Source organism: Acomys russatus, chromosome 3, assembly GCF_903995435.1.
Source record: "Acomys russatus chromosome 3, mAcoRus1.1, whole genome shotgun sequence".
NCBI classification, from domain to species: domain Eukaryota; kingdom Metazoa; phylum Chordata; class Mammalia; order Rodentia; family Muridae; genus Acomys; species Acomys russatus.
The window spans coordinates 62,771,452-62,799,367 of NC_067139.1; the positions used below are offsets into that span (position 1 = coordinate 62,771,452).

The 27,916-nt window shown below is 46.9% G+C and overlaps 2 protein-coding genes across 2 annotated transcripts in view; one reads left to right on the forward strand and one right to left on the reverse strand.

The window, feature by feature from the left end:
• LOC127187102 (anthrax toxin receptor-like) overlaps positions 1–16,003 on the reverse strand; it is a 33,414-nt gene extending 17,411 nt beyond the window's left edge. Inside the window, exons 1-9 of the mRNA XM_051143334.1 lie at positions 15,759–16,003; positions 5,765–5,836; positions 4,539–4,610; positions 2,777–2,858; positions 2,660–2,693; positions 1,650–1,729; positions 1,505–1,573; positions 1,160–1,237; positions 1,008–1,068 (exon numbers count right to left, since the gene is read on the reverse strand). Of these exons, the coding sequence (XP_050999291.1) occupies positions 1,008–1,068; positions 1,160–1,237; positions 1,505–1,573; positions 1,650–1,729; positions 2,660–2,693; positions 2,777–2,858; positions 4,539–4,610; positions 5,765–5,836; positions 15,759–16,003 (793 nt within the window). The remainder of the gene's footprint in view (positions 1–1,007; positions 1,069–1,159; positions 1,238–1,504; positions 1,574–1,649; positions 1,730–2,659; positions 2,694–2,776; positions 2,859–4,538; positions 4,611–5,764; positions 5,837–15,758) is intronic.
• Positions 16,004–18,265: 2,262 nt separating this feature from the next.
• LOC127187103 (anthrax toxin receptor-like) overlaps positions 18,266–27,916 on the forward strand; it is a 62,016-nt gene continuing 52,365 nt past the window's right edge. The window contains exons 1-8 of the mRNA XM_051143335.1: positions 18,266–18,507; positions 21,446–21,514; positions 22,502–22,573; positions 24,580–24,661; positions 24,762–24,795; positions 25,573–25,688; positions 25,759–25,827; positions 26,116–26,196. Of these exons, the coding sequence (XP_050999292.1) occupies positions 18,266–18,507; positions 21,446–21,514; positions 22,502–22,573; positions 24,580–24,661; positions 24,762–24,795; positions 25,573–25,688; positions 25,759–25,827; positions 26,116–26,196 (765 nt within the window). The remainder of the gene's footprint in view (positions 18,508–21,445; positions 21,515–22,501; positions 22,574–24,579; positions 24,662–24,761; positions 24,796–25,572; positions 25,689–25,758; positions 25,828–26,115; positions 26,197–27,916) is intronic.

A 27,916-nucleotide genomic window follows, 5' to 3' on the forward strand; every position in this document is an offset into this window, starting at 1 on the left:
CCACACAGCAGCCTCCTCTCTCTTACCCTGTAGCAGGAAGGACAGAGGGCCTCATAGAGCCAAGAAGCAGAACAGAAATATCAGGACCAGATTCTGTCTTTAGCCCCTGCCATCTTCCTGCCGCTGCACCTGTCACCACACTACCCATCGTCCCAAATTTCCCTGACAGCCTGTGTATGCCATTTCTACCCATGAGAGGATGTACTGTAGCCTCTCTGACACACAGCACTTTGTCCTGAGTCACAGAGCTCAGACTATATAATCATAGTCCTATTTGCCCAAGCCTAGAGCAATAGGGCTCCATGACAGAACACAGACATCAGGATCCAACTGCCTAGGCTGAAGGAAGTAGAGCAACGCAGGCCTCCCGACCCTGCCTTCTTTTGCAGGACACAAATGCCAGCCATGTGGAGACCAAGCCTGAACACACCATGATCCTGACAGGAGAGGCAGCTTTCTCCCAAGGCCACATAGATGTGCAACCTCTGTACACTGACCAGAACACTGGAATGCACAGATGTCACCCGCGTCAGCTACTGTCCTTGGAGTCAGGTGTTTACCATTTCAGTGTTGAGGTGAAGTGAACATGGCTAACTTTGTAGACATTTTGCAGTCATAGAGACACACAGTCACAGAGACACCGCATGTACCTTTCAGATGTACATTGTAGTACACCCAAATCACAGTCACCCCATGAATGTTCATCCCCCCACATACGTATCACACTTGTCCATTTTCCAACATGTATATGATCCATGTACACATAGTACACCCAAGCATGCACACCAGGTTCCATATGGTCATATAATCATAATACATAATAACAACATAAAACACATACACACGGAATATACACCTATATAAACTGCGTGCACACAAAAACTTACACACCACCCAGAAACTGATATGCGTGCGTACTTATTATATGCATTATCACCCACACACCACAAACACACGCATGCAACACATTTGTCTGCCTATAACACCGTGGTCCTCTCAGCTCTTACCTCTTACGCATATAATGCGTGTCTCTGAAGATTTAAGATATGGGCAGACCTTGGACGCTATCTGGAACACAGAAAGCAGTAAACAAAGGCGGGAGAGTTAGCCTCAGGAGTGCTGTGAGCTGGCATGCCCTGCCTATTCCCAACGCACTCACTGGGTTAATGAGGTCCTTAAGGTTTTCAGGTTTCTTATATGGAAAAGCATTTTCTGGTTTGCCTGCCAGTCCTATTATCTACAAGAGGGAAGAAGTGACTTGAGCATGCAGCCAGGAGCCATGATTCAACCATGGCTCAGACACTGGCTTCTGCCCACAGCCCATGCTTTGGAAACAGGAAGTTCTGGGGGACTAATCCCAATCACGTCTGCCTTACTACAGCAGTAGCCATCTGTTGCCCATATCCCTGGGGTAGATGAGACGATTACCTCTGGGTGGGGGTTGCAGGGACGGGAACGTTCCTCACCTAAGCTCAGAGAAACATGTGGTCACCTGGACTGTTACCTGCTTTTCCTCAGAGTACCCCGTACCCACACAGTAAATGGATGCTCCGTGTTTCCGAGCATAATTAGCCTAAGAGAGAGAAAGAGTTACAAAGCACCAAAGTGTACAGCATAGAAGAGACGCGGCTGGAGATGGCTGGACTCACCTCGCCCAGAGAATAATTGTAAGCCTCTTTACTCAGGGGGCCGTTGAGCAAGGAGATAATCATGCTGGGACGCTCAACACCTGCAGGAAAGCAAGCATGACCTGGTGCTTGAGGCTCCAGGAGAGACTGCAGAACCTCTGGAACCCCTACAGGCTATCAGGCCCAACGCTACCCACCACAGGCCTGGTCGTCTCAACATCTTAGCCACTTGAGTCAGGAGCGCAGACCCAGAACCCACCATTTAGTGTTCCGTAGGGGGAAAAGAGACTTTGCTCACAACCTATTCTACAGGAGACAGAGAAGTCCAGGAGCAGCCTACAGAGGAACATTTGGCTGTTCCCCCAGAGAAGCCCAGTCACCGCTCAGGATATGGGTGTATACCCCTGAGCAATGGGAGCAGCAGAAAAACCCTCCTGCTGAGGATGCCCAGTGAGTCAGGTGGAGACTGGTGCTGATGCTGGACACAGTCCTAGAGATGCCCTGTTGGTAACAGTGGGCCAAGTACATCATCAGCACTATATGTCAGAAGGTGTTAGGCAAGGGACTTCACATCCCCTCCGAATCTTTTCTTGCCTGCTCCCACATAGTCCCAACAAGCGCTATAGGCCTACACTCTAGGCCATGCATATAAATGGCTCCTTGTGCTGTCTTACACATGAGTCCAGGAGACAAGTCAAGAGAAGAAAGAATTGAAAAGGGAGGATCTGTCAGCCATCAAGCCCTGGTTTCCATGTGTGGGTCATTGTACTTTCCCCCTTTCTGGTCACAAGCCCATCTGTAGGCCAAAGACCTCGGCATGACCAAGACCCACACATACAGGGCTTTCTGCCCCTTCTCAAAAGCATCACAAGCGCCGCACGGCACACAGGGGCCTTCAGGCTCAGAGAAGGGACCACTGGATCCTTTCTAGCACTAGATAAAAATAGAAGAGCCCCGAGGAGCTGCATCTGAAGTTTGCAAGGAAGCCTGGCTCTGTGGGGACCCGCCCAACTACAGTGCAGGCAGCTCACCTCCTGAGTTGACCTTTTTCATCTGTGTATTTGCCTGCAAGGAAACAAAGAAAAATGGGAGACATGGTGATATGACTCCATGGTACTCAACCAGTAGGCCCCTCTAGCCCTCCACACCTTCCAAATTCCTCGGAAAATGTCCAGATGTCCTGCAGGTATGCTATACTTCAGCCTTTCAATACCCTTAAGAATTTCTTCTCTGAAAAATAAAAAAAGCAAAAGGGAAAGGTGACGTGAAGACGACACACAGTGACAATATGTGGCTGTATCAGAAAACATGGAGATGAAAAGGTGAAGTCTAAGTGTCGGTGGAGACCCTGGGATGTTAGTGATGCCTTGTCCACACTTTGAGGTGAAAGAGGGTACCAGGCAAGAGGCCATGTTACCCCTTCTTCTCTGGGGATTGCATGATCACAAAGCCAGCTTAGGACAGGGATAGAAGAACAGGGAAAGTTCTCAGCCTGTGTCTGAGCCATGGACTCTCATGGATACCCATACTCCTAACAGGGACCCTGATCTCAAGGTTACCTTCCTTTCTGAGTAGTCTTTTACTCAATGGGTAGGGCTGCAGGGATTGTGTCAGGCTAGACCACTGCCCAGCTCCTGCCCTCACTTTCACAGAGCCCTGGTCTAAATCCATATTCTCTAGTCTGCTAAAGGCACCAGATAGTCTACTTAGATGTGAGCCCACCTGGGGACTCCACACGCTCCCGACAGAAAAGTCCTGAACCTGGGAATCAGGCCTGAGGGCTGTCCATGAGGCACCTGTGTTGTTCCCTAGGCTAGAAGCCATATGGCCTGTCAGGTGCTGTTAGAACACACTGAGGTTGTCAGAGCTAGGTCTAGTAGCTGTTCTGACACAGGAAGTGGGATATGAGGATAATTTAATGTGACAAGACCACATAGACACAGCAAGATGACTCACAATTAACTCTAAAGTGGATTCCTATTAGGGACAAAGAGAGCTTGCCACGAGCTGAGATCTAAGAGCCTTATGCCTGGTACCGTCCAGCCTTGGGAGTATGAGGATAACACCCGTTATGCCCAGTGGGGTCAAATCACAGCCTGCTAGACCCAGCCCAGCCCCACCCATCTACCCAGCCCAGCCCCACCCATCTACCCAGCCCAGCCCCACCCATCTACCCAGCCCAGCCCCACCCATCTACCCAGCCCAGCCCCACCCATCTACCCAGCCCAGTCCCACCCATCTACCCAGCCCCTACTGCCTCTCTGGGCTTCATACCAGAATCTTTCCCATAGATTTTTCTCTTAGCCGCCCCCAACCCAGTTAGGTCTCTCTCTGAACCCAAGCCACAGAGCACATCAGATCTTCCCTAGACTCCTGGAGCCAGCAGCCCTGTTCCTTTTCCCAGATGAGCCAGAGCTGTCACCTCCCTGGGTCTGGGACATGCTCTCTTTCACTTACTGCTCCTAGACCCTGGACAGAGGTTTCCTAGCCCCCCAAATACCCCTAAGCTTAAATGTCCATGCCCATCTCTGTTCCAATTGCTCTGTATGGATTCCCAGGCCAGGCAGCCAAAGCTCCTCCTTCTAAATAGTCAGATGTTCTTAGAATACCTTTCTCTGGCATTCTGGGCACCAGTGGGTCACCTCCCTCTGTGGGTACCTGTTCCACAAATCTACCTGTAGTATAAAGGCCAGCCTTAGACTCTTGCTTCCACCCTGGGACTCCTTATTCCCAGAGTGGGCCTCAGCTGCTTTTACCTGGACTCCAGAAATTTCTTCCCAGTTCCCAGCTATCCCTGGCAACCAGATGCTTTGAACACCAGTGGGAACACTCATGAAGGTCTCTGCAAGTGCTCAGTTCCATGGAGGCCTGGGATACCAGCCCCAAGTTAGCTTTCAAGTGAACACTTACTTGTCCCCGGTGATGGGCAGGATGATGTTGCCTTTGCAGGAGAAGGTGATGATGGACACCCGCAGATCCTGGCTGGGAGGAAGCAGATGTTTATGAGGAGCCACCACCGTTGCATTGCATGACATCATCTAGATGCCAAGAAAGGTATTCAAGCAAACGTTTCTTTTCCCTATTCTCATCACTTCTACCCTGAGGCCTTATCAAGTAGGCGTAGGGACTTTGAGGAAAGTTCATCAAAAATTCCATAGTATATGGAAACATGGCCACTGGGAAAAAGAGGAGGCCAACTCAACCCCCTACTCCATCCCTGTGTTAGAACACACACACATATACACACACACACACACACACGCTTACACTCATACATATGCAGCACACCAACCCACGCTGAACAAGCAACAAAACTCCCTCCTCCTCAACTCTTGACTACTGTCAATTTTTCATCATCCCAGCCTACTTCCCCTGCCCTCCCTTTCTCCCCCCCCCCCCATTCATTGCTCTCTACCACAGGACCCTGAGTTCCCCAGTAGACCATCATCCCTAGTTCCTGACACAGCTGGATCTCAATCTTGAGCTTGTTTCTCTGCTTTCCACAAAGCTTCGATGGCCCCTCATAACTCACATCAGAAAATCTAAGGCCCTTGACCCGGCTCAGTAAGCCCGTCTGCCTTTGTTTCCAAGCTGACCAGACGTCCCTTGACTTACCTTCCCTCACCAGCCTCAGAGAGGATCCACTTAATTGAAACCACCTGAATCTTGCCCTGTCCCTAGCTTCTCCATTATTGAAACGATCTCATGTCCACATTCTTTTTGGATAGTATCCTGACTTCCTTTAGGAATCATTGCTTTTTCTTGTATCCTTTCCATGGCGTGTTGCCTGCCCTTTTCTTTTGACCCCAAGCACTCTGTAGCCAAGTGCTAGCTACTGAGATGCCAGTCAGTCTCCCTATCCTCCCAGACCTTCCAAGCCTGAGGAGTCCCAGAAGGTGGATTTTCCCCTATAGTACACCTCGCTCCCAGGCAGGAGCAGCAGGTGCTGGAGACACCTTGTGAAGCAAGTGCACTGGGTTCTCGGCTCTGCTCACCACACCAGCCTGGGTCTGTGCTCCCTCTCTGAGGAACTCTTGAGTCTACCAAATCCAAGAAATACGTCCTCTGCATGACTGGACGCAGCCCCCCACCCCCAGCCCTGGCGTCACAAAGCAGCCTGCGGTATAAAGTCGTACTTTGTTATTCTCTGCAGCATATCCACCACAAACTTGTGAACATGCGGCCAGGCGTTCATCATGTGTTCAGACCTGAAGAAAGAGAAGACATCCCTCAGTGTACAGGGGGTTCCAATGGGCCTGCCCCTTTTCTACCTTCGCCTCCCCCCCCCCCCCCCCCCCATCTATCTGCTTCCTTCACAAGCCGCCTAGGCACCACTAGTGCTGACCATACTAGAAGAGCCTAAAAAGCAACTTTCTTCGGGGACAGCTGTGGGCAAGGGTGGCTCAACAGCTCCATCTGCTGGAATTGGAAGGACCCCAAGTGCTTCCAAAGTGGGGGGAAAATGACAGTTGGCTGCCTGAACAGTCCTTGGGCCATCAACTCTGCCTGTATCCAAACTCGCCCCTTTTTAGGCAGAATTCTGTCTGTGGCAGAAACGAGGACATTTTGCCCAATGGCTTATTTGCCACATTTGAAGCCATCTCCATAAGGAGATTCTTGGATGCTCATCATCTTCTTTAAGGTAGGTTGGGTGTTGAGAGGACTTAACCTGTGTTATTGCCAATGAATCTTTAAAATAATAAAAACATCTTTAAATGCCATATTCTGTAGGTCTCTGGGGTTTTTGAAGACCTTGTCTAACTATTTTACCTTATCTATCTATAGAATCATATCTATTACACCTCAGGTAATTAATTTTATTCCTTTTCAAGTCTCTGATGGAGTTGATGACCAGAAAGTTTAGTTTTACAGTTAAGTTTAGTTGTTTAGAGGTTAAGATGATTTTAGGTCTAGATAGATGTTTTAAGTTGATAGAGATGAGATACGATAGATATTGATTTTCATTCAAAATTTTAGACTCACCAAGATAGGAAATACGTTTTCCTCCAAAACACTATGAATATAACATACACACACACACACACACACACACACACACACACACACACACACACACACACACACAGTTCCTAATTGTTTCATGGTTATTCTTGTTGTATGTAGTTTATTTTATATACATGTAATAATATAAATGTATATGTAAAAAAATAAAGGTCCCCAGGAAAAGACACTAAGGGGCTCAGTAGTGTGTCTAGCTGATCATAACCAGGTAGGCACTGTGTAGTCTTTACATCGGAAAAGATCTCTTGTTTGGAAAAGCCTGAGTCCTCATCTGTAGCCTCTCTGGGCTCCCCATGTGCCCCTGGCTTTCCATTTCCAGCCCCACTTTTCACTTAATACCACTGCTGTCAGAAGTCCTCTCATGCCATAATCCAGGCCCAGAGGATGACTCAGGCCTAAGCCATATTATCTTTGTTGTACTCCTGAGTTTGTGAACATCAGATTTGCTCCAACATATGTGGATCCTATATTCCTTTATCATGACACTCCGCCATTTACAAGTCCCCCCCCCCCCATTTCCCAGCATCCACAAAAAAGCCTTTTTTTTTTTTTCTGGGAGATGGACCTTAGTTGTGGTCAGTGGTGGGCATGCAAGGCTGTTTTGGACCCTAGCCTTCTGATTAGCCTACGGAACCCAGCCATCCTGGACCAATAAGAGTTCCTCCTGCAGATACTGCCAGGAGAGGGCAGATGGAGACCCAGCCACTGCTGTCATGACATCATAGCTCCCCGATCAGCATGTGAGATGTGGGATCTTCCAGTTCTGACTCTCAAATTCCTGCCCACAGGTTTTTTCTCCTCATAGTCCCTAGATGGAAAGCAAGCAGGTGAAGGAAGTTGGGGCTCCTTGATCTTCCTTCCAGTAGGATTCACATCTGATCCACATCCCAGAAACAAATACCTTTGCAATTCCACACCTCTGCTAGTCTTCACATCAAGGGGGTGACAGAAAGTACATCAGGTATAGAAGGAGGTGTGTGAGTGCTCAGTGGTCATCAGCTCTTTCTGAAATCTGAATGCTGGGATGGAGTGAATTTGAGGCTGGCATAGCCCCTGGATTTTGTTGGCTCATGTGTTTTGAATGCTGTGTGCATCAGGAGTACCTACAGACAGATCCTAATTTTCACCTCCAGTGACCCTTGTGCCCATAAATGTGACCTTCCTGAAGGATATGATCATACGTGTAGTTGTCATTGCATTAGTCACTTTTCTTGCTGCTATGACGAAATATTTGACCAAAACAACTTAAGGAAAGAAAAGTTTATTTCGGCTTGCAGCTTGAGAAGACAGTTTAACACAGTAGGCAAATCACAGAGGCAAGAGCATGAGGCAGTTAGACTTACTGCATCCATAGTCAAAGAGCAAAGAGAGATGAATGCAGTGCTCAGCTTGCTATGTTCTTTGTGTTCATCCTGAGACTTCAGCCCATGAAGTGGTGCTGTCCATGTTTAGGTGGGTCTCACAACCTCAGTTGACATAACACAGAAACTCTCATATATACATATACATACATATACATATACATGTACATATGTGTGTGTGTCCAGAAACATGTCTCCTAAGCAACCCAGATCCTGTAAAGTTGAGTTAGCCTTAACAGGTCCACCCCTTGTCAACCTCACAGTAAAACATTGCTCTTACTCTGTAACTCCCCACTTTCCTTGCTAGCTCCTGGCTATCTCAATGCATTCAATCTAACTTCAAAAGTCCTGTAGTCCTCTAACCGGTCCAACACCGCTCCAAAGTACAGGTGCATAATATTTCCAGAGACTAAGCCATTGGGCTCTAATAACACTTAAAAGCAAATCACAAGAGTAAAGATTTGCTGTTGCAAAAAGGAGGAATGGGGACATAGCAAGGAAAGATCAGACGAAAGCAAAGCTAAAACCAAGCAGGGCAAACATTTCAGCATCTAGCATCTTAAGAGTCTTGGAATCCTCACCCTTGGGTAGCCCTGCCCCACTGCCTCTGCCACACATAGCCTCCCTCTGGGGTCTAATCCATGCCTGCAGCTTTTCTCAGCACATGCCCCTTGGTTCTGCAGCATCACCAGCATCCTAGGGTGTTCACTGAAACTTAGGCTTCACATCCTCAGCTTCGTGTACTCTGACCCAGCCACATACTGTCTTGACTCAGTGGCTTTCTAGAACCATGGCACCATGCCCTGTAACCTCCAAAATCTTGCATCTTCTGTGCCTACAAAATGGTACTACACAAGTGACGCTGGCAAGCTCTGTTGGCCAGCTTGTGGTGAAGCCTTGCTCCTGTAGACCATAGCTCCATCTGTCTGTGTACTGATCCTAGGGAAATACTTTACTAAGTGGTTGTTTTTAAGCAGGGAACTACTTCAGTAGCGATGTCAGTTTAGATTCTCCATTTTGGATGATTTTGTATTTTTAGAAGACAGAGCCTTTGCTGGTTAGGGTCTTGTCCTTGAGGCAATTTCCCTACTGTTTTAGGGCAAAGAAGAAGGTTTTTGCTTAAAGATGCTAGTATTTATAAAGATTGCAGCTGCTTTCTCAGTATCCATCTTGTCTGCAATGTTAGACATTCTTTCCCCACTTTTTTTTTCTGGTTTGTTTTTTGCTTTTCTGTCTCTCTCTGGAGTCCTGGATAAGAACAGGGCGTGATAACCATGGCACAGTCTACATGCCTCTTGTCTTGAAATTTCTTCCACCAAACAAACTAGATCTTTCCTTTTTTTAAAAAAAGGGTCTCATGTACACTAGGCTGACTGGCAACCTTCTTGCCTCTTTCGTGAGTGCTGGGATTATAGCTGTGCAGCAGGAATCTCAGTTTATGCAGTTCTGAGCTAGTCAAATGCTCTACTGAGTGAGCAACAGCCTCAACTCAGCTAAACCATTTTTTCTCACTAAAGTTCTCAGAACACAAGCACAATGGCAACGTGCCACGAATGATCTCTAGCCATGATCCCAGTGTCCTCGGCACTGTCTGAAGCCACAGAAGCAAAGCATCCCATTTTCTGCATCCATCTTGGCATTCTGGTCTTCCCAGCAGCCACTGGAATGACCAATGCAGCTGTCTACTCACAGCACTGAAGGTGTTTTCTGGCCTGAATTTCTAAATTCTTTCACATTTCTACTGCAAATCAGTTCTAAAATTATTTTTAAAATCATAGCGTCCAAAATTGCACCCTCTCCCCTGGGCTCCATGTTCTGGTCCACAACTCCACCAGCTCCCCTGGAGGCTACACTGGCATTAGGGGCCCCAGGAAAGACATGACCCACTGGACCTAACACTCCTTAAAGCCTGTCCAACAACCCCAAACTGCACCCTCAGGGGTCTCTATATCCCATCCCCAACTCTAGCAGAAGACTTCTCCTTTACTGGAGGCCACACCATACTAGGAACTCCAGAGAACAAATACATGCTCAGAACTCCAGAGACCACACAGGTAGTTGGAACCCCAGAGGCAATATTGTCACCCAAAATCCCAGAGGTCCTGCAGTCAGCAAAAAAACCCAGCAAAGACACCCTGCTGGACCTGAGGACTCACTAGTCACCAGAACCCCAGGTCACTCAGGCTAGAAGATCATAGAGGAAACAGAAACAAAAAAAGCATCCAAACATATCCATCTAACAAAGATAAATTCAGAAATCAGCACCTACACCAATAATAAGCACAAAACCTGGATGACTAGAGGCCAGCATAAGAACACAATCAATAACAGCCAGGGCAACATTTGGGTAACCAGAGCCCAACTTTACTACTAGTGCAAGACCTGGACAATCCAACCTAGCTGAAGCACAAAAAAATCATGTTAAACCCAATCTTATGAATATGTCCTCAAAGAGGAAATTAATAAACTCCTTAAAGAAATCCAGAAAAATATACACTAACACATGAAGGAAATGAATAAAACTGTTCAAGACCTAAAAACGAAAATAAAATCAATGAAGAACACACAAACTGAAGGAATCCTAGGAATAGAAAATCTAGGTAATTGAACAGGAACTACAGACTCAAACATCAACAACAAATACAGAGATGAAAGAAAGAATCTCTGGTGTAGAAGATTCAATGGAAGAAATTGATACATTGGTCAAAGTAAATATTAAATCTAAAAATATCCAGGAAGTCTGGGACACTATTAAAAAAATAAGCATAAGAATAATAGGAATAGAAGAGGGAAAAGATTCCCAGCTCAAAGGCCCAGAAAATGTTAAACAAAATCATAGAAGAAAATTTGCCTAGCCTAAAGAAAGAGATCCCTATACATATAGAAGAAGCTTATAGAACACAAAATACATTGAACCAGAAAAGAAATTTCCCCAAACACATAATAATCAAAACACTAAATGTGCAGAACAAAGAAGAATATTAAGAGCTGCAAGATAAAAAGGCCAAATAGCATATAAAGGCAGACCTATTAGAATTACACCCAACTTCTCAGCAGAGACTCTAAAAGCCAGAAGGGTCTTGAAAGATGTCTTGCAGACTCTAAGAGACCACAGATGCCAGCCCAGTCAGAAATATATTATATCCAGAAAAACTTTCAATCACCATAGATGGAGAAAACAAGCTTTTCTATGACAAAACCAAATGTAAACAATATCTATCTACAAATACAGCCTTATGGAAGATACTAGAAAGAAAACTCCAACACAAGGAGATCAACTTCATCCAAAAACCACAGGAAATATAATTTCACACCAGCAAAATCAAAAGAAGACACACACACACACACACACACACACACACACACACACACACTACCAACAACAACAACACTACAATAACAGAAATTATCATTGGTCACTAATATCTCTCAACATAAATCAACTCTATTCCCCAATAAAAAAGGCACAGGCTAAAATAATGGATGCAAAAACAGGATTCACCATTCTGTATACAAGAAACATATCTTAACATCAAAGGTAAACATTAACTCAGAGTAAAGAGCTAGAAAAAGATTTTCCAAGTAAAATAGATCCAAGAAACAAACTGGTGAAGCCATTCTAATATCTTAAAAAATAGATTTCCAACAAAAATTAATCAAAATTGATGGGGAAGGACACTTTATATTCTTCAAAGTAAAAATACACCAAGATGACATCTCAGTTCTATGCCCCAAACACAAAGGCACATTTGTAAAAGAAACATTATTAAATCTTAAATCACACATCAAACCCCAAACATGAATCATGGGAGACTTCAACACCCCATTCTCACCAATGTGCAGTTCACTGAGACAGAAACTAAACAAAAATTAATGAAACTAATAGATGTCATTAATCAAATGGACCTAACAGACATCTACAGAATATTTCACCCAAAGAAGAGTATACCTTATTCTCAGCCCCACATGGAACCTTCTCTGAAACTGACCATATACTAGGTCACAAAGCAAGTCTCAACAGATACAAGAAAATTTTAACTAACCCCTTCTATCTTTTCAGAGCACCATGGGTTAAAGTTAGACTTCAATAACAACAGAAATAACAGAAAGCCTACAAGCTCACGGAAACTGAACAACTCTCTACTGAATGACCACTGGGTCATGGCAGAAATAAAGAAATTGGAAACTTCCTAGAATTCAATGAAAATTAATGTACAATACGCCCAAATTTATAGGACACAATTGCTAAGATGAATGTTCAAAGCACTAAGTTCCTTCATAAAGAAATTAGAGATCTCATACTAGTGACTTAACAGCACACCTAAAAGATCTAGAACAAAAAGAAGCAAACACACCCAAGAGGAGTAGATGGCAGGAAATAATCTCAGGACTGACATCAATAAAATAAAAACAAAGAATCAATGAAAAAAAAGTTGATTCTTTGAGAAAAACAAGACAGCCAAACCCTCATCCAAACTAACTAAAGGAGTTGTAGAGAAATGTCAATTCAAAACATGGCTTTTCTGGCAAAAGATAACATCCAAAGACCTTCTAGGTCTATGTGATCTAGCTAGCAAGAGGTTACATCCAAAGATCTTCTAGTTCTGTGTGACCATGCTTGAATACAAACTCACCTTTAATCCAGGACACAGAGGCAAACAGATCTGAGTTCAAGGCCAGCCTGGCATAGAGCAAGTACCAGGTAAAGAAAAGCTTAGAACCAAGTATGGTGGTGCATGTCTCTAATCCCAAACGAAGGTAAAGTTAGTTTGTAGAAGGAAGCACCCGTGTTTGAAAGTGATGTCTAATTGAGTGGCAGAAAAGGTGACAAATCAGAGACTACTTGACAGGATAGGATATGTTCAACTCACAAGAAGAGAGAGGAAAAGGAAGCAAGTTAAGAGCCATTTTACCAGGACAGATATAGAGAGATGGGTTTCAGAGAGAGAACTCAGGTGAAGACAGAATAGACCAGAAAATGAGAAGAAGCCAGAAGATTAGAGCAGTTTGCTGAGTTAGTCTGAGGCCAGACAGAGTAATGCAAGGGCCAAAAGAGAAGCCAGACTAAATAAATCAGCTGGGAGAAGAGTTTGAGCCAGAACAGCTGAGTTGAATCAGCCAGCCCAAGAACTCAGAAAGATTGTACAGAGGTTAGAAGTTTCCAGGACTAGGCCGAGGTTGGCAGAGGAGCCAGTAAGCCTCCCAGACAACAACTGAGTCAGGAGAATAAGTTACTTTTACATATGGCAGCCCACGTTGGGTGCCAAAATACTGTTTTAATTGAAAATCCTGGATCATTCTATTTTACCAATAAAGACTAAGGAGCCAGATGATGTGAAAAACCTGCTAGCTCAGAGAGGCAGAGAAAGCATCCAGCTGAACTTCCTACTCAGCTCATGTCCCAATGGAGAAGGCCCAAAGGCTCACTAGCTCATCTGACAGCACAGGAAGAAAAGTTTAAAAAAAACAAAAAAACAAAAAACAAAACAAACAAACAAAACCCCAAGATTAAAAGTTTGCTAGCTCAAGGCAAAAAAAAAAGTCAAAGGCCAAGGATCGAGAGAGCTAAGAGCCAAGGAGCTAAAAACTAAAGAACTAAAGCTAAAATCCCAAGAGTAAAGCTCAAGAGCTAATAGCACCAAAGACCTCGTCCACTTCTACACACTGCCTTAAGTGTCCCTTCTATTCTTCAATCCCTTCAGCTGGTTTCTTGCTCCACCTCTTGAAATAGGGTTAACTTTATTAAATCCTGTGTGCTGATAGCTCTTGGATTAAAGGTGTGTGTAAGGCTGGCTGAACTACTCTTAATCACCTGTTTACAATAAAGAGAAAGTTCTTGGATTAAAAGTGTATTAGGGCTCAACCACAAGAAACAGGGATTTACAGTTCAGTCTCAGAAACCACAATGCAACCAATGAAGGATTTTTGCTGTTCAAAATCTCATGGATCACATTTAGATCAAATATTCTGCAACAAAAAGTCAGAGAGAGAATATCCAAACTAACGAAATCAGAACTAAAAGGGAGACACAATGACAAACACCAAGGAAATCCAAAAAATGCATAGGTCTGACTTCAAAAACCTATGCTCCCCAAATTTGAAAAATCTAAAGGCTCACAGGGACCCAGAATATCTATCCTATTCGAAGGAGGATCTGGGATCCAGAATTCAAGACAAAATGAAGGTTCAAGGACAAAGGGAAGAAAGGCCATTTCACAAACAGGGGCCAGAACTTCCAGAACATTGCCCATTTGTGTATTAGTGATGATCCTTGAAGGTTATCTTTGTGTTAGTATCTGAGACCAGAACATCATAGTGATACAACCATGATGGGGGGAAGGGGGTAGGACAGAATTTCAGGAAAAGCAAGCTAAGTAAAAGCTAAGTGCTCTTTTCCTTTACTTCTCAGTTGATAGAGGATCTATAAACCTCAGACAGAAACAGAAGATACTCGGTATAATCCTCTTAGTACAAAGAAGGCTATAATATCAATAGGAAAAGTCGAGAAGACTGGCACGTAATTGCCTTGAGGGAGGGGAGTCAGAAGTGAGGAATTTGACAGACACCTTGAGTTGTATGGTGCTCACTATAGTGTTGGATGTTAAATTTACTCTCCTTCGCTTGTAAACAAGCGGGTGGTATAAGTGAACAGGGCACATTAATAGGCTGCAGAATTAATGATATTTCACAGCCCCTACCTGTGCCCACAGCCCTTTCCATCCATCACAGAGATGGATTCGTTCCCTACTATACCCCCACAGTGGGGCCCTAGGGAAGTAAGTGGGACATATGAACAGGGTGGGTGCTGAAAGGACTGGCCCAACAAGGCTGTCAGCCCCACAGCCCCACAGGGCTCACCCCTCACCTGGCTGTGATACCCAAGGGAGAACACTGGACCTCAGCAGAGATATGTGTCAATGGGACAAGATGTGCCCACTGTTTTCAGAGGTCTCTGGGATGGACTGAAGAAGAGACTTCTCTTTAGGTGGCTAGGGAGGCTTCCTAAGTTGCTGGCCTATCTTGGAAGCTAGAGAGTAGACCCATGTTCCTTCACCCACCCATGCTCAAGAAGAATGAGAGAAATGAGAAGATAAAGGTCTGGACTGATGAGCAGAGCCCAGTCTAGGATGCCTGGTTTTGTCACCAACAAATACGCTGGTCACCTTGCCAACCCAGGAGTGAAGCTTCTCTGCAGCCTAGGATGTTTGAAGATGCAAGCATTTCAGGGAGTCCAGACAGGGCTTCTCCAACATTCTGCTCTGGTTGAATGGATAGAGTCTGACCCCAGCCTACTAAGAAGTGCAGAGAAAAGAGTCCAGGCTATCTCTCCCAGCCCTGTTCCACCACTCTTTCTTTCTCTCAACAGGCAAGAGGGACTTAAGAATTAGCCCAGGCTACCCAGAGCCACACTGAAACAAACTCGGTCCAGGGACTGTCTCTGGATCTTGCTGTAGGAGAAAGAAGTTGACAGCCTAGGTTAGCCAAGCAAGGCCACTTGGTAACAAGTCTCTGCAGAGCCCCTTAGTGGATTGCTCACATAAAGAGGACTCAGCTCCTAACAGATGATGGGCTGGAGGACAATGAAAACCCTTATGGGGCAAGATGCTAAGAACAGAGCCATCAAGACGCCCAGTGGTGGCCTCCCTAACTTCAGGAACTAAGTCAGTCACAGAGGCTAGGTTCTGACCATCATGACCCCCTACAGAGGCCGGGCCTTCAGTGTCCCCTATAAGGAAAAGGTACTCACTTATCCAGAACAAAGTAGATGTCCGGGGTGGCCTGGCATACTTTCTGATTCGAATCCCTTCGGTGCCACATATGTCTTGGGTTCTGGTCTTCCTGGTGCTGGAAAGTTCTGGGGCCCAAACCAAGTCCAGGGTAGTTTTCCCAGGCAGCATACTGGTACAGGAAGTCCGTTGTGCTAAGCAGTGATGGAGGCAACATCATCAGGAAGAGCACAGAGTGAGGTATCTGAGGGCAGAAGCTCAGCATTTTCTTGGTGGTCTTTGTGATCCTGTGTAAAGTCCCAGATAGGCTAACCACAGGCCACCTCTGGCTTCCTTCTTGGGTGCCTCTGCCTGCACTGAGGGACACTAGCCTTTGTGTCCTCTCACCAATGTTCACACTTCTATCCACTTAGAGCATAGGGACTGGGGACATAGTGAGCTGCTTTGGGGCATCCTGCCTCTCACTGCCTGCATAGCCCTTCCCCCCAGCACCCTGGGTTATGATGGACAGGAAGGTTGACATGGTGACTTTGTGACCTGCCCCTCTGCTCAATGCGCTGCATGCTGACAGTACCAGGTGGCAGTCACAGGACCTTTGGTGTCAGATAAGCACCTTCTTATTCCTTACCTAGCCAAGGAATATGGACATTTTACTCATTGAGACAGAGCTTCAAAATGGCCAAGATCACAGGTCACCCTGAGAGAGGAAGCCCAGTTGGGATTTGGGAAGCTGTTGAGTCCCTAAGCCAACCAGGTGATGACAAAGTCTTGAAGAGGGCGGAGGTGGTAGATTCCCACCACCATCTTCTGTGAACAGGGACAATCCAGTCATCCACTGCTGTGTGACAAGCCACCCAACCTCGGTGACTTAACGACCACTTTGTTATATTTGAAAGGTGGCACCCTCAGGAAGAATAGGGTAGGAGAGTGTTCGGGCTCCCGGGGAGACCTGAGTAGGGAAGCAGGACTAAGAATTGCCTGGAGGCACCCTCAGAGGCACCCTGGCTAAAGTTCATCTCCTTCTTGGACCCTGTGGCCTTTCTCAGTTGTGAGTCAAGAGAACCATAATACGCCGATGGGGAAGTACACCGGATCTCATGAACTCTAAAATACCAACTACGTACGACAGTCTTATCGTTTCAAATAATTCCTGAAACAGAACAAAGGCCCGCCAACCCGACGATGCAGTGTGCTGTAAGGCCTTTGCACGTTCTAGGACTTCAAAAACCTATTTCAGACTTACTAAGAACAGTTTCACCAGATTTGCTTTTGCGCACATAAAACAAGGAAAACGAAACTGAGCGAGCTAAGCCTGTTTGCACTCAGTTGCAAGGCTCCGAAACACTTTTAAATACACTTGTCTAGTCCACGCTCCCCTCCCCTCTGACACTGCAAGTGCTGTGATGCGGCAGAATCCTCGAGGGCAGAGCCCACCCACAATCCTTTGAGAGCTGAAGGCTGTGTCCATGTTTCTGAACTTCCTCTGCTGCCGGAGTTCTGACCCGCAGACATGGGTGATGTCATAAAAGGCTCCACATTTTGACCTTGCTCCCAGTACATACTCTCGAAGCTCTAAGCCTCCCATCAGAAAAGTCAACTCATCTGGACGCCACCACACAGTAAGGACACCCAAATCATAGATGTCACATGTGCTAGGGTTCCAGAAACAGCCCAGATGAGCATTTGGAGCCCTCCAGCCCCGGCACCGCAGGTGACAGCAAAGAAGCTTCCAGATAATTTCAGGCCCCACCAAACCCTACCAAAGTGCCGAAGTCTTGCCGGGGGCCCTGTCTTGGGGACCCTTGCATCACCCTCCTCAAGGGTCTAACTCATAATCTGTGAGCACAATAAAACAGTTCTGCGTTAAGTCACCAAGATTTGGCAGCTTGTCACATGACACTGGATGACCGGACTGTTCCCACTCACAGAGCATGCTGGGAGCAGAGCACAACCTCCATCCCTTTCCAGACCCTGTTAATTGCCTGGCTGACTTGAGGGTCCACAATTGTCCTCCCACTTCTTACACAGGTTTCCTGGTCCTTTGACCTCCCCCCCACCTCCCCGCCTTCACGCTCAATGACCTAGTAATTTTCCTACCTCTGCCTGGGTTCCTTGAAGTGGCCTCTAAGGACCTCTGTGAGGAGCTGTGATGATGGACAAGGGGGCATTATCTGAAACCTCTGCAAAGGCCCTATGACTGCCACCTGGTACTGTCAGCATGCAGCGCATTGAGCAGAGGGGCAGGTCATAAAGTCACCATGTCAACCTTCCTGTCCATCATAACCCAGGGTGTTGGGGGAAGGACTATGCAGGCATTGAGAGACAAGATGCCGCAGGGCAGCTATGTCCAGTCCCTATGCTCTAAGTGGATAGAAGAGTGAACATTGGTGAGAGGACACAAAGGCTAGTGTCCCTCAGTGCAGGCAAAAGCACTGGAGAAGGAAGTCAAGGGTGGTTAGAACCCAGTGTACCTGGGCTCTGGTACGAGCTTCCAAATTCTGGTAGACTTGCCAGATCAGCCACGAAAATGCAGGACTTCGGTCCCCAGGTGTCCTGTTTGGTGCACCTGCTGCTACTGCTATTGTCTACATCTCTTGTTGGAGGCCAGAGTTTCCCATACCCTCAATCTGGCCAAAACCCATATCATAGGGAATTGGCATTGTTCCATAGTTATGAAGACTGGGGTTCAAGGCAGGCTGGGGAGAAAAAGGAGGAAGATATTTTGCAGTATTGTGATGGTGACTTGGATGTTTACTTCGTCTTGGACAAGTGAGTGGCCCATGCTGCCCTGGCCCTAGATAACCCCCAGGTGCTTCTAACCCTTGGCAGAACATGGCCTGAGGGGGTGTCAGCTTCTGCCAAGAGAGAAGCAAGAGCTGTCTGTGAGTGAGACCAGAGAACTGGACCTGGCTCCCTTTCCTAGAAAGGGGGAAGAGAGCAGAAGGTCCTCGGAACAGTTTTGTCTGCTTTACTCTTTCATTGGTCATCTCTCATTGGTTTCTTCATTGAGTTTGAAAGGAGCAGGTGTGCACCTGCTTTCTGGTTTAAGTAGCTTATGAGGCTCAGGGGAGGGACCCTGAAATCCAAATGTCTAATGATTACAGTAGGATCACAGTTTAAGGAGAAGGTGGGGGCAGTGAGGGAGGGCAGAGATGAGAGGGGAGGACAGACCTAAGTGGGCATCACTAAGAAAAAGTTTGTTTTTTGTTTGTTTTCTTTTTTGTTGTTGTTTGTTGTTTTTCAAGACAGGGTTTCTCTGTGTAGCCTTGACTGTCCCAGACTCACTTTGTAGACCAGGCTGACCTTGAACTCACAGCGATCCACCTGCCTCTGCCTCCCGAGTGCTGGGATTAAAGGCATGCGCCACCATGCCTGGCTAGAAAAAGGGCTTTTATCAAAGGAAGATAGATCCTATATGTGTTTCCTAAGGAGCACTTTGCCTGGAAGAGTGAGGAATGGCTCTGGGGCTGCAGTGGAATGGTCCACAGAAGCCCACACTGGGAGAAAGTAGACTACACGCAGCCATGTGATGGCTGCGCATAAAGAAAGGAGCAGGGAGATAGAACCTGGGCAACACCCACAAGACCGAAGTGGAGAGAGGAAGAAAAGCAGGTGACAGGAGAGAGGCTGCACTACACTGGGGAGAAGAGACACTCCCCACTCCTGTGCTGGTTGAGTTTCATCAACTTGACACAAACTAAAGTCAACTGGGGAAAGGGGAGCATTTTGATTGAGATGAGTCCTCCAACAAATTGCCTGTGGGCCAGCCTGTGATGCATTTTCTGGATTAATAACTGATGTTGGATGGCCCAACCCCTGTGTGCAATGCCTCTTCAAGTCCGGTGGTCCCCGGTGGCATGAGAAAGCCGGCTGAGCAAGTCATGGGGAGCAAGCCAGTAAGCAGTGTCTGTCTCCCCCCCGCCCCCGTTGTCCCCTGCCACCCCCTCCCCATGGTCTCTGACTCAGTTCCTAGCCTGAGGTTCCTGCTTCAATTCCTCTCCTGACCTTCCTTCGTGATGGACTGTAATCTTTTAGATTAAATAAACCCTTTCTTCTCCCACATGGCTTGTGAATACAGTGCTGCTACCTTGCCAGGGAATAAGCCCTGCTTCAGCCTTGCAGTTGCTTGGCTAACCTCCACCTGTGACGTTCATGGCCACTCCCTACATGCTGGGCCTCTGAGTTCCACTGCACCCAGGCACTGCATATAGGGTGCCTGTGTTCCATGGCCCTAACTAGGCAGAGGAGACAACGGCTTCACTAAAGTTACACAGCATGCCCAGGGCACTCCGTGAACATCTAACCGCTATCTTCCAACTCCCCAGTCTGTGCATGACATGACTTTTGGTTTGGGTTATCATTATTTTTCTTGTGGGGGGAGAGAAGCGTACAGTTTAAACACACATATGCAGAGAGAGAGAGAGAGAGAGAGAGAGAGAGAGGCAGACACAGAGACACAGAGATAGAGAGACAGAGAGACAGAGACAGAGTTCTTGAGTTTTTCTTTGGTGAAAGGGTGTTTTTTTTTGTTTTTTGTTTTGTTGTTGTTGTTGTTGTTGTTGTTGTTGTTGTTGTTGTTGTTTTGGTACTGATTTTGTCATCTTCTTACTATTTACAAATCTGTTCACACTCCGTCTTCAGTGTTCGGGTTGGGTAGGCTGCATGTTTTTACTAATCACCCTGTTCCACCTGGGATTTAGGTTATTCCTCTTGTCTAAGTGCGAGTGCTGATCCTGCGTTTATTCTCCTGTTAGATTTGCAATCGTATTTTTTACCTCCTCTTAATTTTAGTCCCTCGAGTCACATTTATTTTGTTCCATCTTGATCATTTGAGATACAAGCTTGTCAATCTTGTTGAAGAATTGCATCATGATTTGTTCACAGTTTTTAATTTTCCTATTTTCCATTTTATTGGACTCTGCTGTAGTCGCTTTTGCTTCTTTCCTTTGATAGCAAAGCACTTTTTTTTTTTTTTTCGTTTCATTTTCTAGCTCTCTGTGGTGTAAAATCCATTGGTTAACTGCACAGCATGGGCCTGTGATGGCCCAAACCTGGAAGTGCCTGAGTGCAGCAGCCTTCCCAAGAAGGATGGTTGGGTTCTGCAGGTGCTTAAAAAGCTGGAATACTAAGCAATTTCAACATGTGAGGAATGCGTGTGTGTGTGTGTGTGTGTGTGTGTGTGTGTGTGTGTGTGTGTGATGGCAAAGGGGGACGAGGAGGAAGAGAAAGAGAATCAATGGCAGGGGAATGGAAGATAGAAAATAGATGTGGGGACAATATGAGAAAGTTAGAATGATATATGCATATAAAATGTCATTAAAAACCCATTATTTTGCACAGTTGCTAAAAATTAATATTAAAAAAAAAAACTAGTCTCAAGCGCTCACTTTCCATTGTTGAGGCTAAGCCTTCTGGAGGACCTATCTTTACCTGTCCTATGAGTGCTGGCAAATTTAGATAAATGACAAGAATTTGAGGTGTTGTAAGAAAGGAGTGAACACAGGACTGCAGAAGGATCTCTCCCAGGGTGGGGCACAGGTGGGATCCTTCCAGGGTGACAGCTGTGGTCAGCACATGATGGGAGGAAGCAGGCCTCTTAGAAGTCTGCTGGAAGAAGAGAAGACAGAAGACATTCCTTCTCCCATAATCCACTTCTCTCTCCCATGATCCACTTCGCTCTTATGACTCAAGTCTCCTTTCCTTGCAGGTCCAGTGCCGTGAAAGAGTGGAATGACGTGTTCTCATCCTGGGAAGATATGGTGGAAAAGTACTTGAAGTATGCCTACAGACTCCTGTCAGGCACATTCCATTTGGTGGGGGGTTGCCATGCATTGTTTAGGGAGCACAAATCAAATCTGGCATGCTAGGCAGGTCAGAGGACAGAACACTCTGGCCTCATGGATCTCTTCAGCACTGGCTAATCCTGCCTCAGAAGTAAGGGTGAGAAAGGGGGGGGGAATTGAACAAGTGAAGAACAGGAGAGTAGAAACACTGCCAGATGGGAGGGCGGGGCCTTTGAAGGAATGTCATTGTGCCAGGTGGGAGGGGGGGGCTTTGAAGGGATGTCACTGTGGACTTGCCTGTTCGGCATGATGCTAGTTAGTTTCAGATGTCGATTTTTACCGCCTAGAATCACGTGGGAAGACAGTCTCAATTGAGGAATTATCTAGATCAGATCGACCTGTGGTCATATCTTCCGGGGGCTTGCCTTGATCATTAATGAAGGCGTAGTAGGAAGGTCCAGCTCATAGTGTCCTGAACTGTCTAGAACAGGTAAGGCAGGATAACATTAAGTACATTCATTTCTGCTCTTGACGGCGGGTGTCCTTTGAGCAACTGCCTCAAGCAGCTGTCACTGTGACGTCCCTGAAATTGTGATCTGTAACCTCAAGTGTAAGCCAAGGGTGACCTTTCCTCCCCTAAGTTGCCTTTGGTCGGGGGGGGAGGTCTTCTGTCACAACAGTAGGACAGAGGCTAGGGTCCCACATATGGATATGTCTACTTGTATGCACATCATATGGGTCTGCGTGTGTCGGGTTTGGAGCACAGGAAAGGATCCAGGCTCATCTTAGCAATCGTTCTTCCCAGGAACCCTGTAGCTCCATAGGCTTCAGAATCCTTCATCAAATTTGTCTGGACTCCCCATCTGTGAAATGTCCCCAAGTGCAGAAAAGAGGGGGTGGAAGCAAAGATTTGTCATGTATCCCCCTCCCTGACTGCTTCCTGTTACATCAGTTTCTCACAGGCTGTGTTTTGTCCTCAGCCCCAACATGCGGATGTCTTTCATTTTCTTTGATTACAGAGGCGTAGTCAAAATGCCGCTCACCTCAGACAGGTAGGTACTGTCTGAACCGCTAGGCTTGCCTGCTGGGCTGACACAAGGAGTTCCCAGCTTCTGGAAGACGCCCATGTGGCTCCTGTTGTTTCCCATGGTGGCTGGCCACTGACAATTCCAGAAGTTCTCCACTCTCTCTCCCTCCATGCTCCCGGCATCTTCCCTTGGCCCTGGCTGTGAAAACACTTAGGATCTAGGGAGCTGGCAGGGTAGATATGTGTCCCCTCAAAGTGTTGCCTCTGTGTGTCCTGTTCTGAGTGCCACTGTCTGCCTGGTTCAGTAGGGTAAGCAAGTATGTGTGTGTGTGTGTGTGCACTTTTGTATGTATATAGACATATATGTACATATATACGTGTGTGTGTGTGTGTGTGTGTGTGTGTGTGTGTGTGTGTGTGTGAACCCAAGTACAGTGCTGGGGCATGGGGAGGGCAGCGAGTATACTCTTTGACTATAAAAAGAGAAATCTCAGGATGGGACTCCAAATCCCCAGAGCTAGGTGCTATAGGAAAGTATGAGAGACAGGCAGCCATTGAGGGAGGTGTCCCTTTTGTGCCCACTGTCCCAGAGGCAAGAAACTGAGAGCCTCAGTCTGTCTGAGAGGGAGAGTTTTGGATGTTCTGTCTGGGACTCGTACAGAATACAGGGAGCAGAGAAGAAGGCAGGAATATTTGGGACTAAAGGTGTGTGGAGTTGTGGGGTCTCAGAGGAAGGCTAGAAGCAAAGAGAAAAGTGGGACAGGCCCCAGGCTTATGGAGATGGGACTCCAGAAGGAACAGGGAGGGGCTATCTCCAAGGTCCAAGGAAGGCCTGGTGTGGTGCATCCAGTGGCTTGGGTTTAGAGAGACCTGGCTGAGTTTGAGATAGCAGTGAGGACATTTGAGATAAGGAGTCTTTCAAGGAACCTAGAGAGCCAGCAAGGGCTGGGCAGGGAGTAAAAAACTAACCTAAACAGAAGCGAGACAGTTAACCTGGGCAGAGAATAGAAGACTGGGCTGGCCAGGGAGGATGGCACTAGAGTAGGCATGAGAGAGGGGGCTGGGCTGGGCAGAAGAGAAGGACTAAAGTGGGAGGGGCAAGCCCTGCATTGGCCCTCACTGGGGAGAGTGGGCATGGTGTCCTCAGTTTCTAGGCAGGACTTAGCTGGGTCAGGAAAGGGACCCTTTGGAGCTTAGTCCATAGCAGGTACTCACTGTCCCAACAGAAAGCCACTCTGTTCATTCTAGGTCACTTGCTGAGCCTGCTCAGCCTTGTCACATTGAATTATCCTAAATCCCCCACACACATATCCTTCCTGTCCCGGAACAGTCACAAAAGCTAGTCCTGCCTACCCCGGGGAATTCTATCCGCTTTAATAGAACCCGACAGGCCGTGTTCCTTTCCAGCCTTGAGAACACAAGCCTCGCGGAGAGGCCCTAGGACTGATGGCCAGATTCAAATCTACTGGACATGGAGTCTGCATTGGGGCTCAGGTCTAAGCGTATTGGCTACAGTCTTTAGCAGGGCAGAAGGACGAGAGGCAGGCAGAGGTCTGCTGCAGTGAGATAAGACAGTATCAGCAGAGTGATGATGTCCTCTCCGGCCCCATCCACTGAAGAAAAGGCTACCCAAAAGGAGAGTGACGGCAGCATTGGGTCCCCATTAGGAATGCGGTGTCCCTGAGAGTCTCTGGCTCAGACACACATGCCTAGAATGCCACCATATACCTCAAGGGTAGTACAAACATGGCCTCCATCAAGGTACCCAAAGTTCGAATGCTTAGGGGCAGCAATGAACCCAGAGAAAACCTCAGCGATGTTCCTAGGGAACCCACTGAGCAATGCTGTCACCTTCTGAACTTCCTCAGTGCTAATGGGATCAGGGCCAGAGAAAGACTCGGGACATAATAGGGGTAACAGGACCTGGTGCCCTCTCCATGCCCAGTCTCCACAATGGACAAATCTGCGAAAGAGCTTGGTGCTAGCTTGGTACTGTCAACATTGCCTCACCTCACCCTTCTTCTACTTCAGACGAGAAATTCGTCACATGCTCTCCAGTATTCAGACGATTCAGCTAGCAGGATCGACATTACTACATAAAGGACTGGAAAAGGTTCGGAGGGCTGGAACTACATATGGGCAATGGCATAGTGTAGACCACCACTGGGGTCATCTCACTCCAGTGTCACCAATTTTTCTTCATTTCTTGGCAGGCGAATGAACAGATCCAGACGGCCAACTCAGGAGGTGAGCTGCCTGCACGTTCAGCAGAGTAGGTCTACAGAGCTGGGCTCCCTATAGAGCCTGTCCAGATCCTGGACCTTTTCATGTCTCTTAAAGCCAGGGCCCCTCTCCCTGTGCAGCAGGCTCCTCTGAGCACAGCACCCACCTTAGAATGCTTCTGAGATGACCGTGTGCAAGCTTTGCTCTCACCGGTCCTTGGCCTACATGTGTGCTGGTGATCAGAAAGAAGAAAGCACAAGGGTAGAGAGCAGAAGCCAGGGCTTAATTTGCCCTTAGGCGATCAAGCTTTGTTTGGCCTGCCTCCTAGGCCCAAGTATCAGCTAGCACAAGTGCCATGTAAATCAAACAACCCTCCAGAATGTAGCTCTGCTGCACTTGTCTGGAATAGGTTGGACCATGTAGGAAAAGATGCTAAGGGGACCGAGGGTCTTTTGTCTAAGACGTTCTGTCTGACTTGTGATTCAGACTCACTGTTCCCACCATTGCCAGGACAGCCCTGGCTGGGAACATGCCTAGTGTTCCCACAAACCTCACTGGGCATTATTGGCACAAGGGCTGTCCCTTCCTCCTGCTATCCAGGGACAGGCTAGACTTGTGGTGTGCCCTCAGGTCACAGATTCTGTAATTCGAGAACATTGAGAGTCCAGGTCCCCTGACAGACAGTCCCTACCTCCCCAGGGCTTCTATTTAATGGGTGATGCCCTGTGTCTGGGCTCCCGTCAGAGGCTGAGGGGTGAGGTTCACCAGGTCTGCCTGTTGTGAACACTGTGGGGCCTGTAGCTGCATCCAACATGCCCCTCTTTGCTTTCCTGTCAGCCACTACGAGATCTAGTCTGATCATCGCTGTGTTTTGGGGTCAACTGTCACAACAAGAACTGGATAAGTCTAAGGAGGAGGTGAGTCTGGCCCAGCCTCCCACGCATTGCGTGCACTAGGATGACGTAATCAATACCTTCTCCCTCTTAGGCTGATAAAGCTCGGACCATGGGGGCATATGTTTATTGTATCGGCTTGGACTACAATGATAAAAAAAAGGTAACTTAGCCTAGGTAAGCAGGGGCCCTCTGAAGCCTACTAGGGCAAGTTCTCAAAGGCAGCTACCCAGACCTCCCAGAGAATGGTCTGTACCTATCCCAGGGGGACACAGAGAACAGGTTCCACTTCAGAAGCATGACTACTGGTACTGTAAGCTGCTCTGACCTTGACACCTCACAGTCATCATCACCTGAGTGCAAGTGGCTGTGTCTCACATCTAGGGACACCCTCCTCTACCCTCTCTCACTCTCCCGACTTGGGTCTCAAGATGCCTCCTCTCTTTTGTAGTTGAATGAAATTACAGACAACGAAGAAAACGTGTTCGTTTTGGAAGGCGCATCTAACCTGTTCCATGGGCTAGTAGACACGGTTAGTAGATGCAGTGTGGTGACAGCATCTCCCTGGGCCCCCAAGGTTCTCACTGCCTACCCATTCTTCCCTTTCTCCATCAGATTGGAACACGGACCTGCCTTGAACTCAGATATGTTGAACCTTCCCCTCTGTGCCTAGGAGGTGAGATTTGAAGAGCAGCCTCTTGGGCACAGGCTGCTTGTGTGTGTGTGTGTGTATGGGTACATAGAATACATAGTATGGGTGTGGTGGCATGCTTGTGCAAGTGCTGCGTGATGTGTGTGATAGTGCACGTGTGGGTAGACGGAGCGTAGGTGGTCTATGCATCATGTGGAGTGTGTGCTTGTCATTGTGTGTGTTTGTTTTCTATGTCCCCACCTGTGGTAGGAAAATGTGTGTGTGAAGGACATGTGATGTGTATGTTTGTGCAACTGGCCTATATGGCGTGTGTGTCTTACATAGAACACTGTAGTATACATTTGGTGTTTATGTTATGTGCCTGTGTTCATGTACGTTATGTGTGTACTTTGTGGGATTTGTGCTGTGTTATTCTAGGTGCATAAGCTCCATGTGGTACCTACATGTCGCATGTTGCTTATGTGTGTCTTGTGTGATTGGTGTACCGTATGTGTGGTGGATTTATATGGTGAAGATATGGGGTATGGGCTGTCTATTGGATGTGTGTTTGTGGTGTGTTTCATGCGTATCTTTAAGAAGCATGGTATGTGATATGTTGCTATACAGTGTTGCAGCAACTACACATGGGACACTCAGTGCGTGCGTATGCGTGTTGTGTACTTAACGTAAACTGGAGCATGTTGGTGGGTTTTGTAATTTAGATGGGGGCAGGTGTGTTATCTCTATGACCAGTTATAGTGCATGTGTACTTGTCCAGGCCTATGTCTCGGTGGTGGCAGAGTGAGTTGTGTATACAATTGTCATCTTTTTGTCTCAGAACCAAAATTTTAGTTGTAAAGTAGGAAAAGTGTGCAGTCAGAAATCCATTACATGCCCAACATCCTTATTCATAGCCCTTGCTATTACAATTATTTTGGATACTTCTATTTTTGACCTTCTGATATTTACACAGACATAATAGGCTATCTTGGGGTGGGGACGCAAGTTTCATCACACACTGCGTGCATACATCCTGAGGGTGATAACAGACATCATTTCTGCTGCGACTGCATTTCAACTATGACTCACCATGATGTCCAATGTGAATTTTAAGAGAGTTTCCACTTGTGGAGTCCTGTTGAGCCTCAAAAACAGTTACAAATTCTAGAGCACTTTAGATGCCACATGTTCAAATGAAGGATGCTAAGCTGTATGCCAAGAGCAACTTGGGCTCTCCAAGAAAGTTCATGTGCAGCAAGGATTGGACATACAGGGTTTCCACACCTACAAAACAGGGGCATCAGCCATGTGATGGTGTCAATGGATGAAAATGAAGAATTGGGCCCAGTATGCTACAGGGAACAGACGGAAGCCTACATGTTTGACTGAAATATCCACAAAGACAGCCACACTCTCCAGCTTAGAGTTCCCCTGCCAGTGTGCCAAGAGCATGCTTGTGTGGCCTTAGGGAAGTGCCACCTCTCCTTGTCATGTGCTTTGTGTACATAGGCTTCGTCTTCATGTGGATGGCATTTTCACCGAGTGCCCTCTTATGGGGATAATTGCTGGGTCCTGGCTATGTGTTTTTCTGTGGGAGTTCCAGGTTTGAGAGGCCGGCACT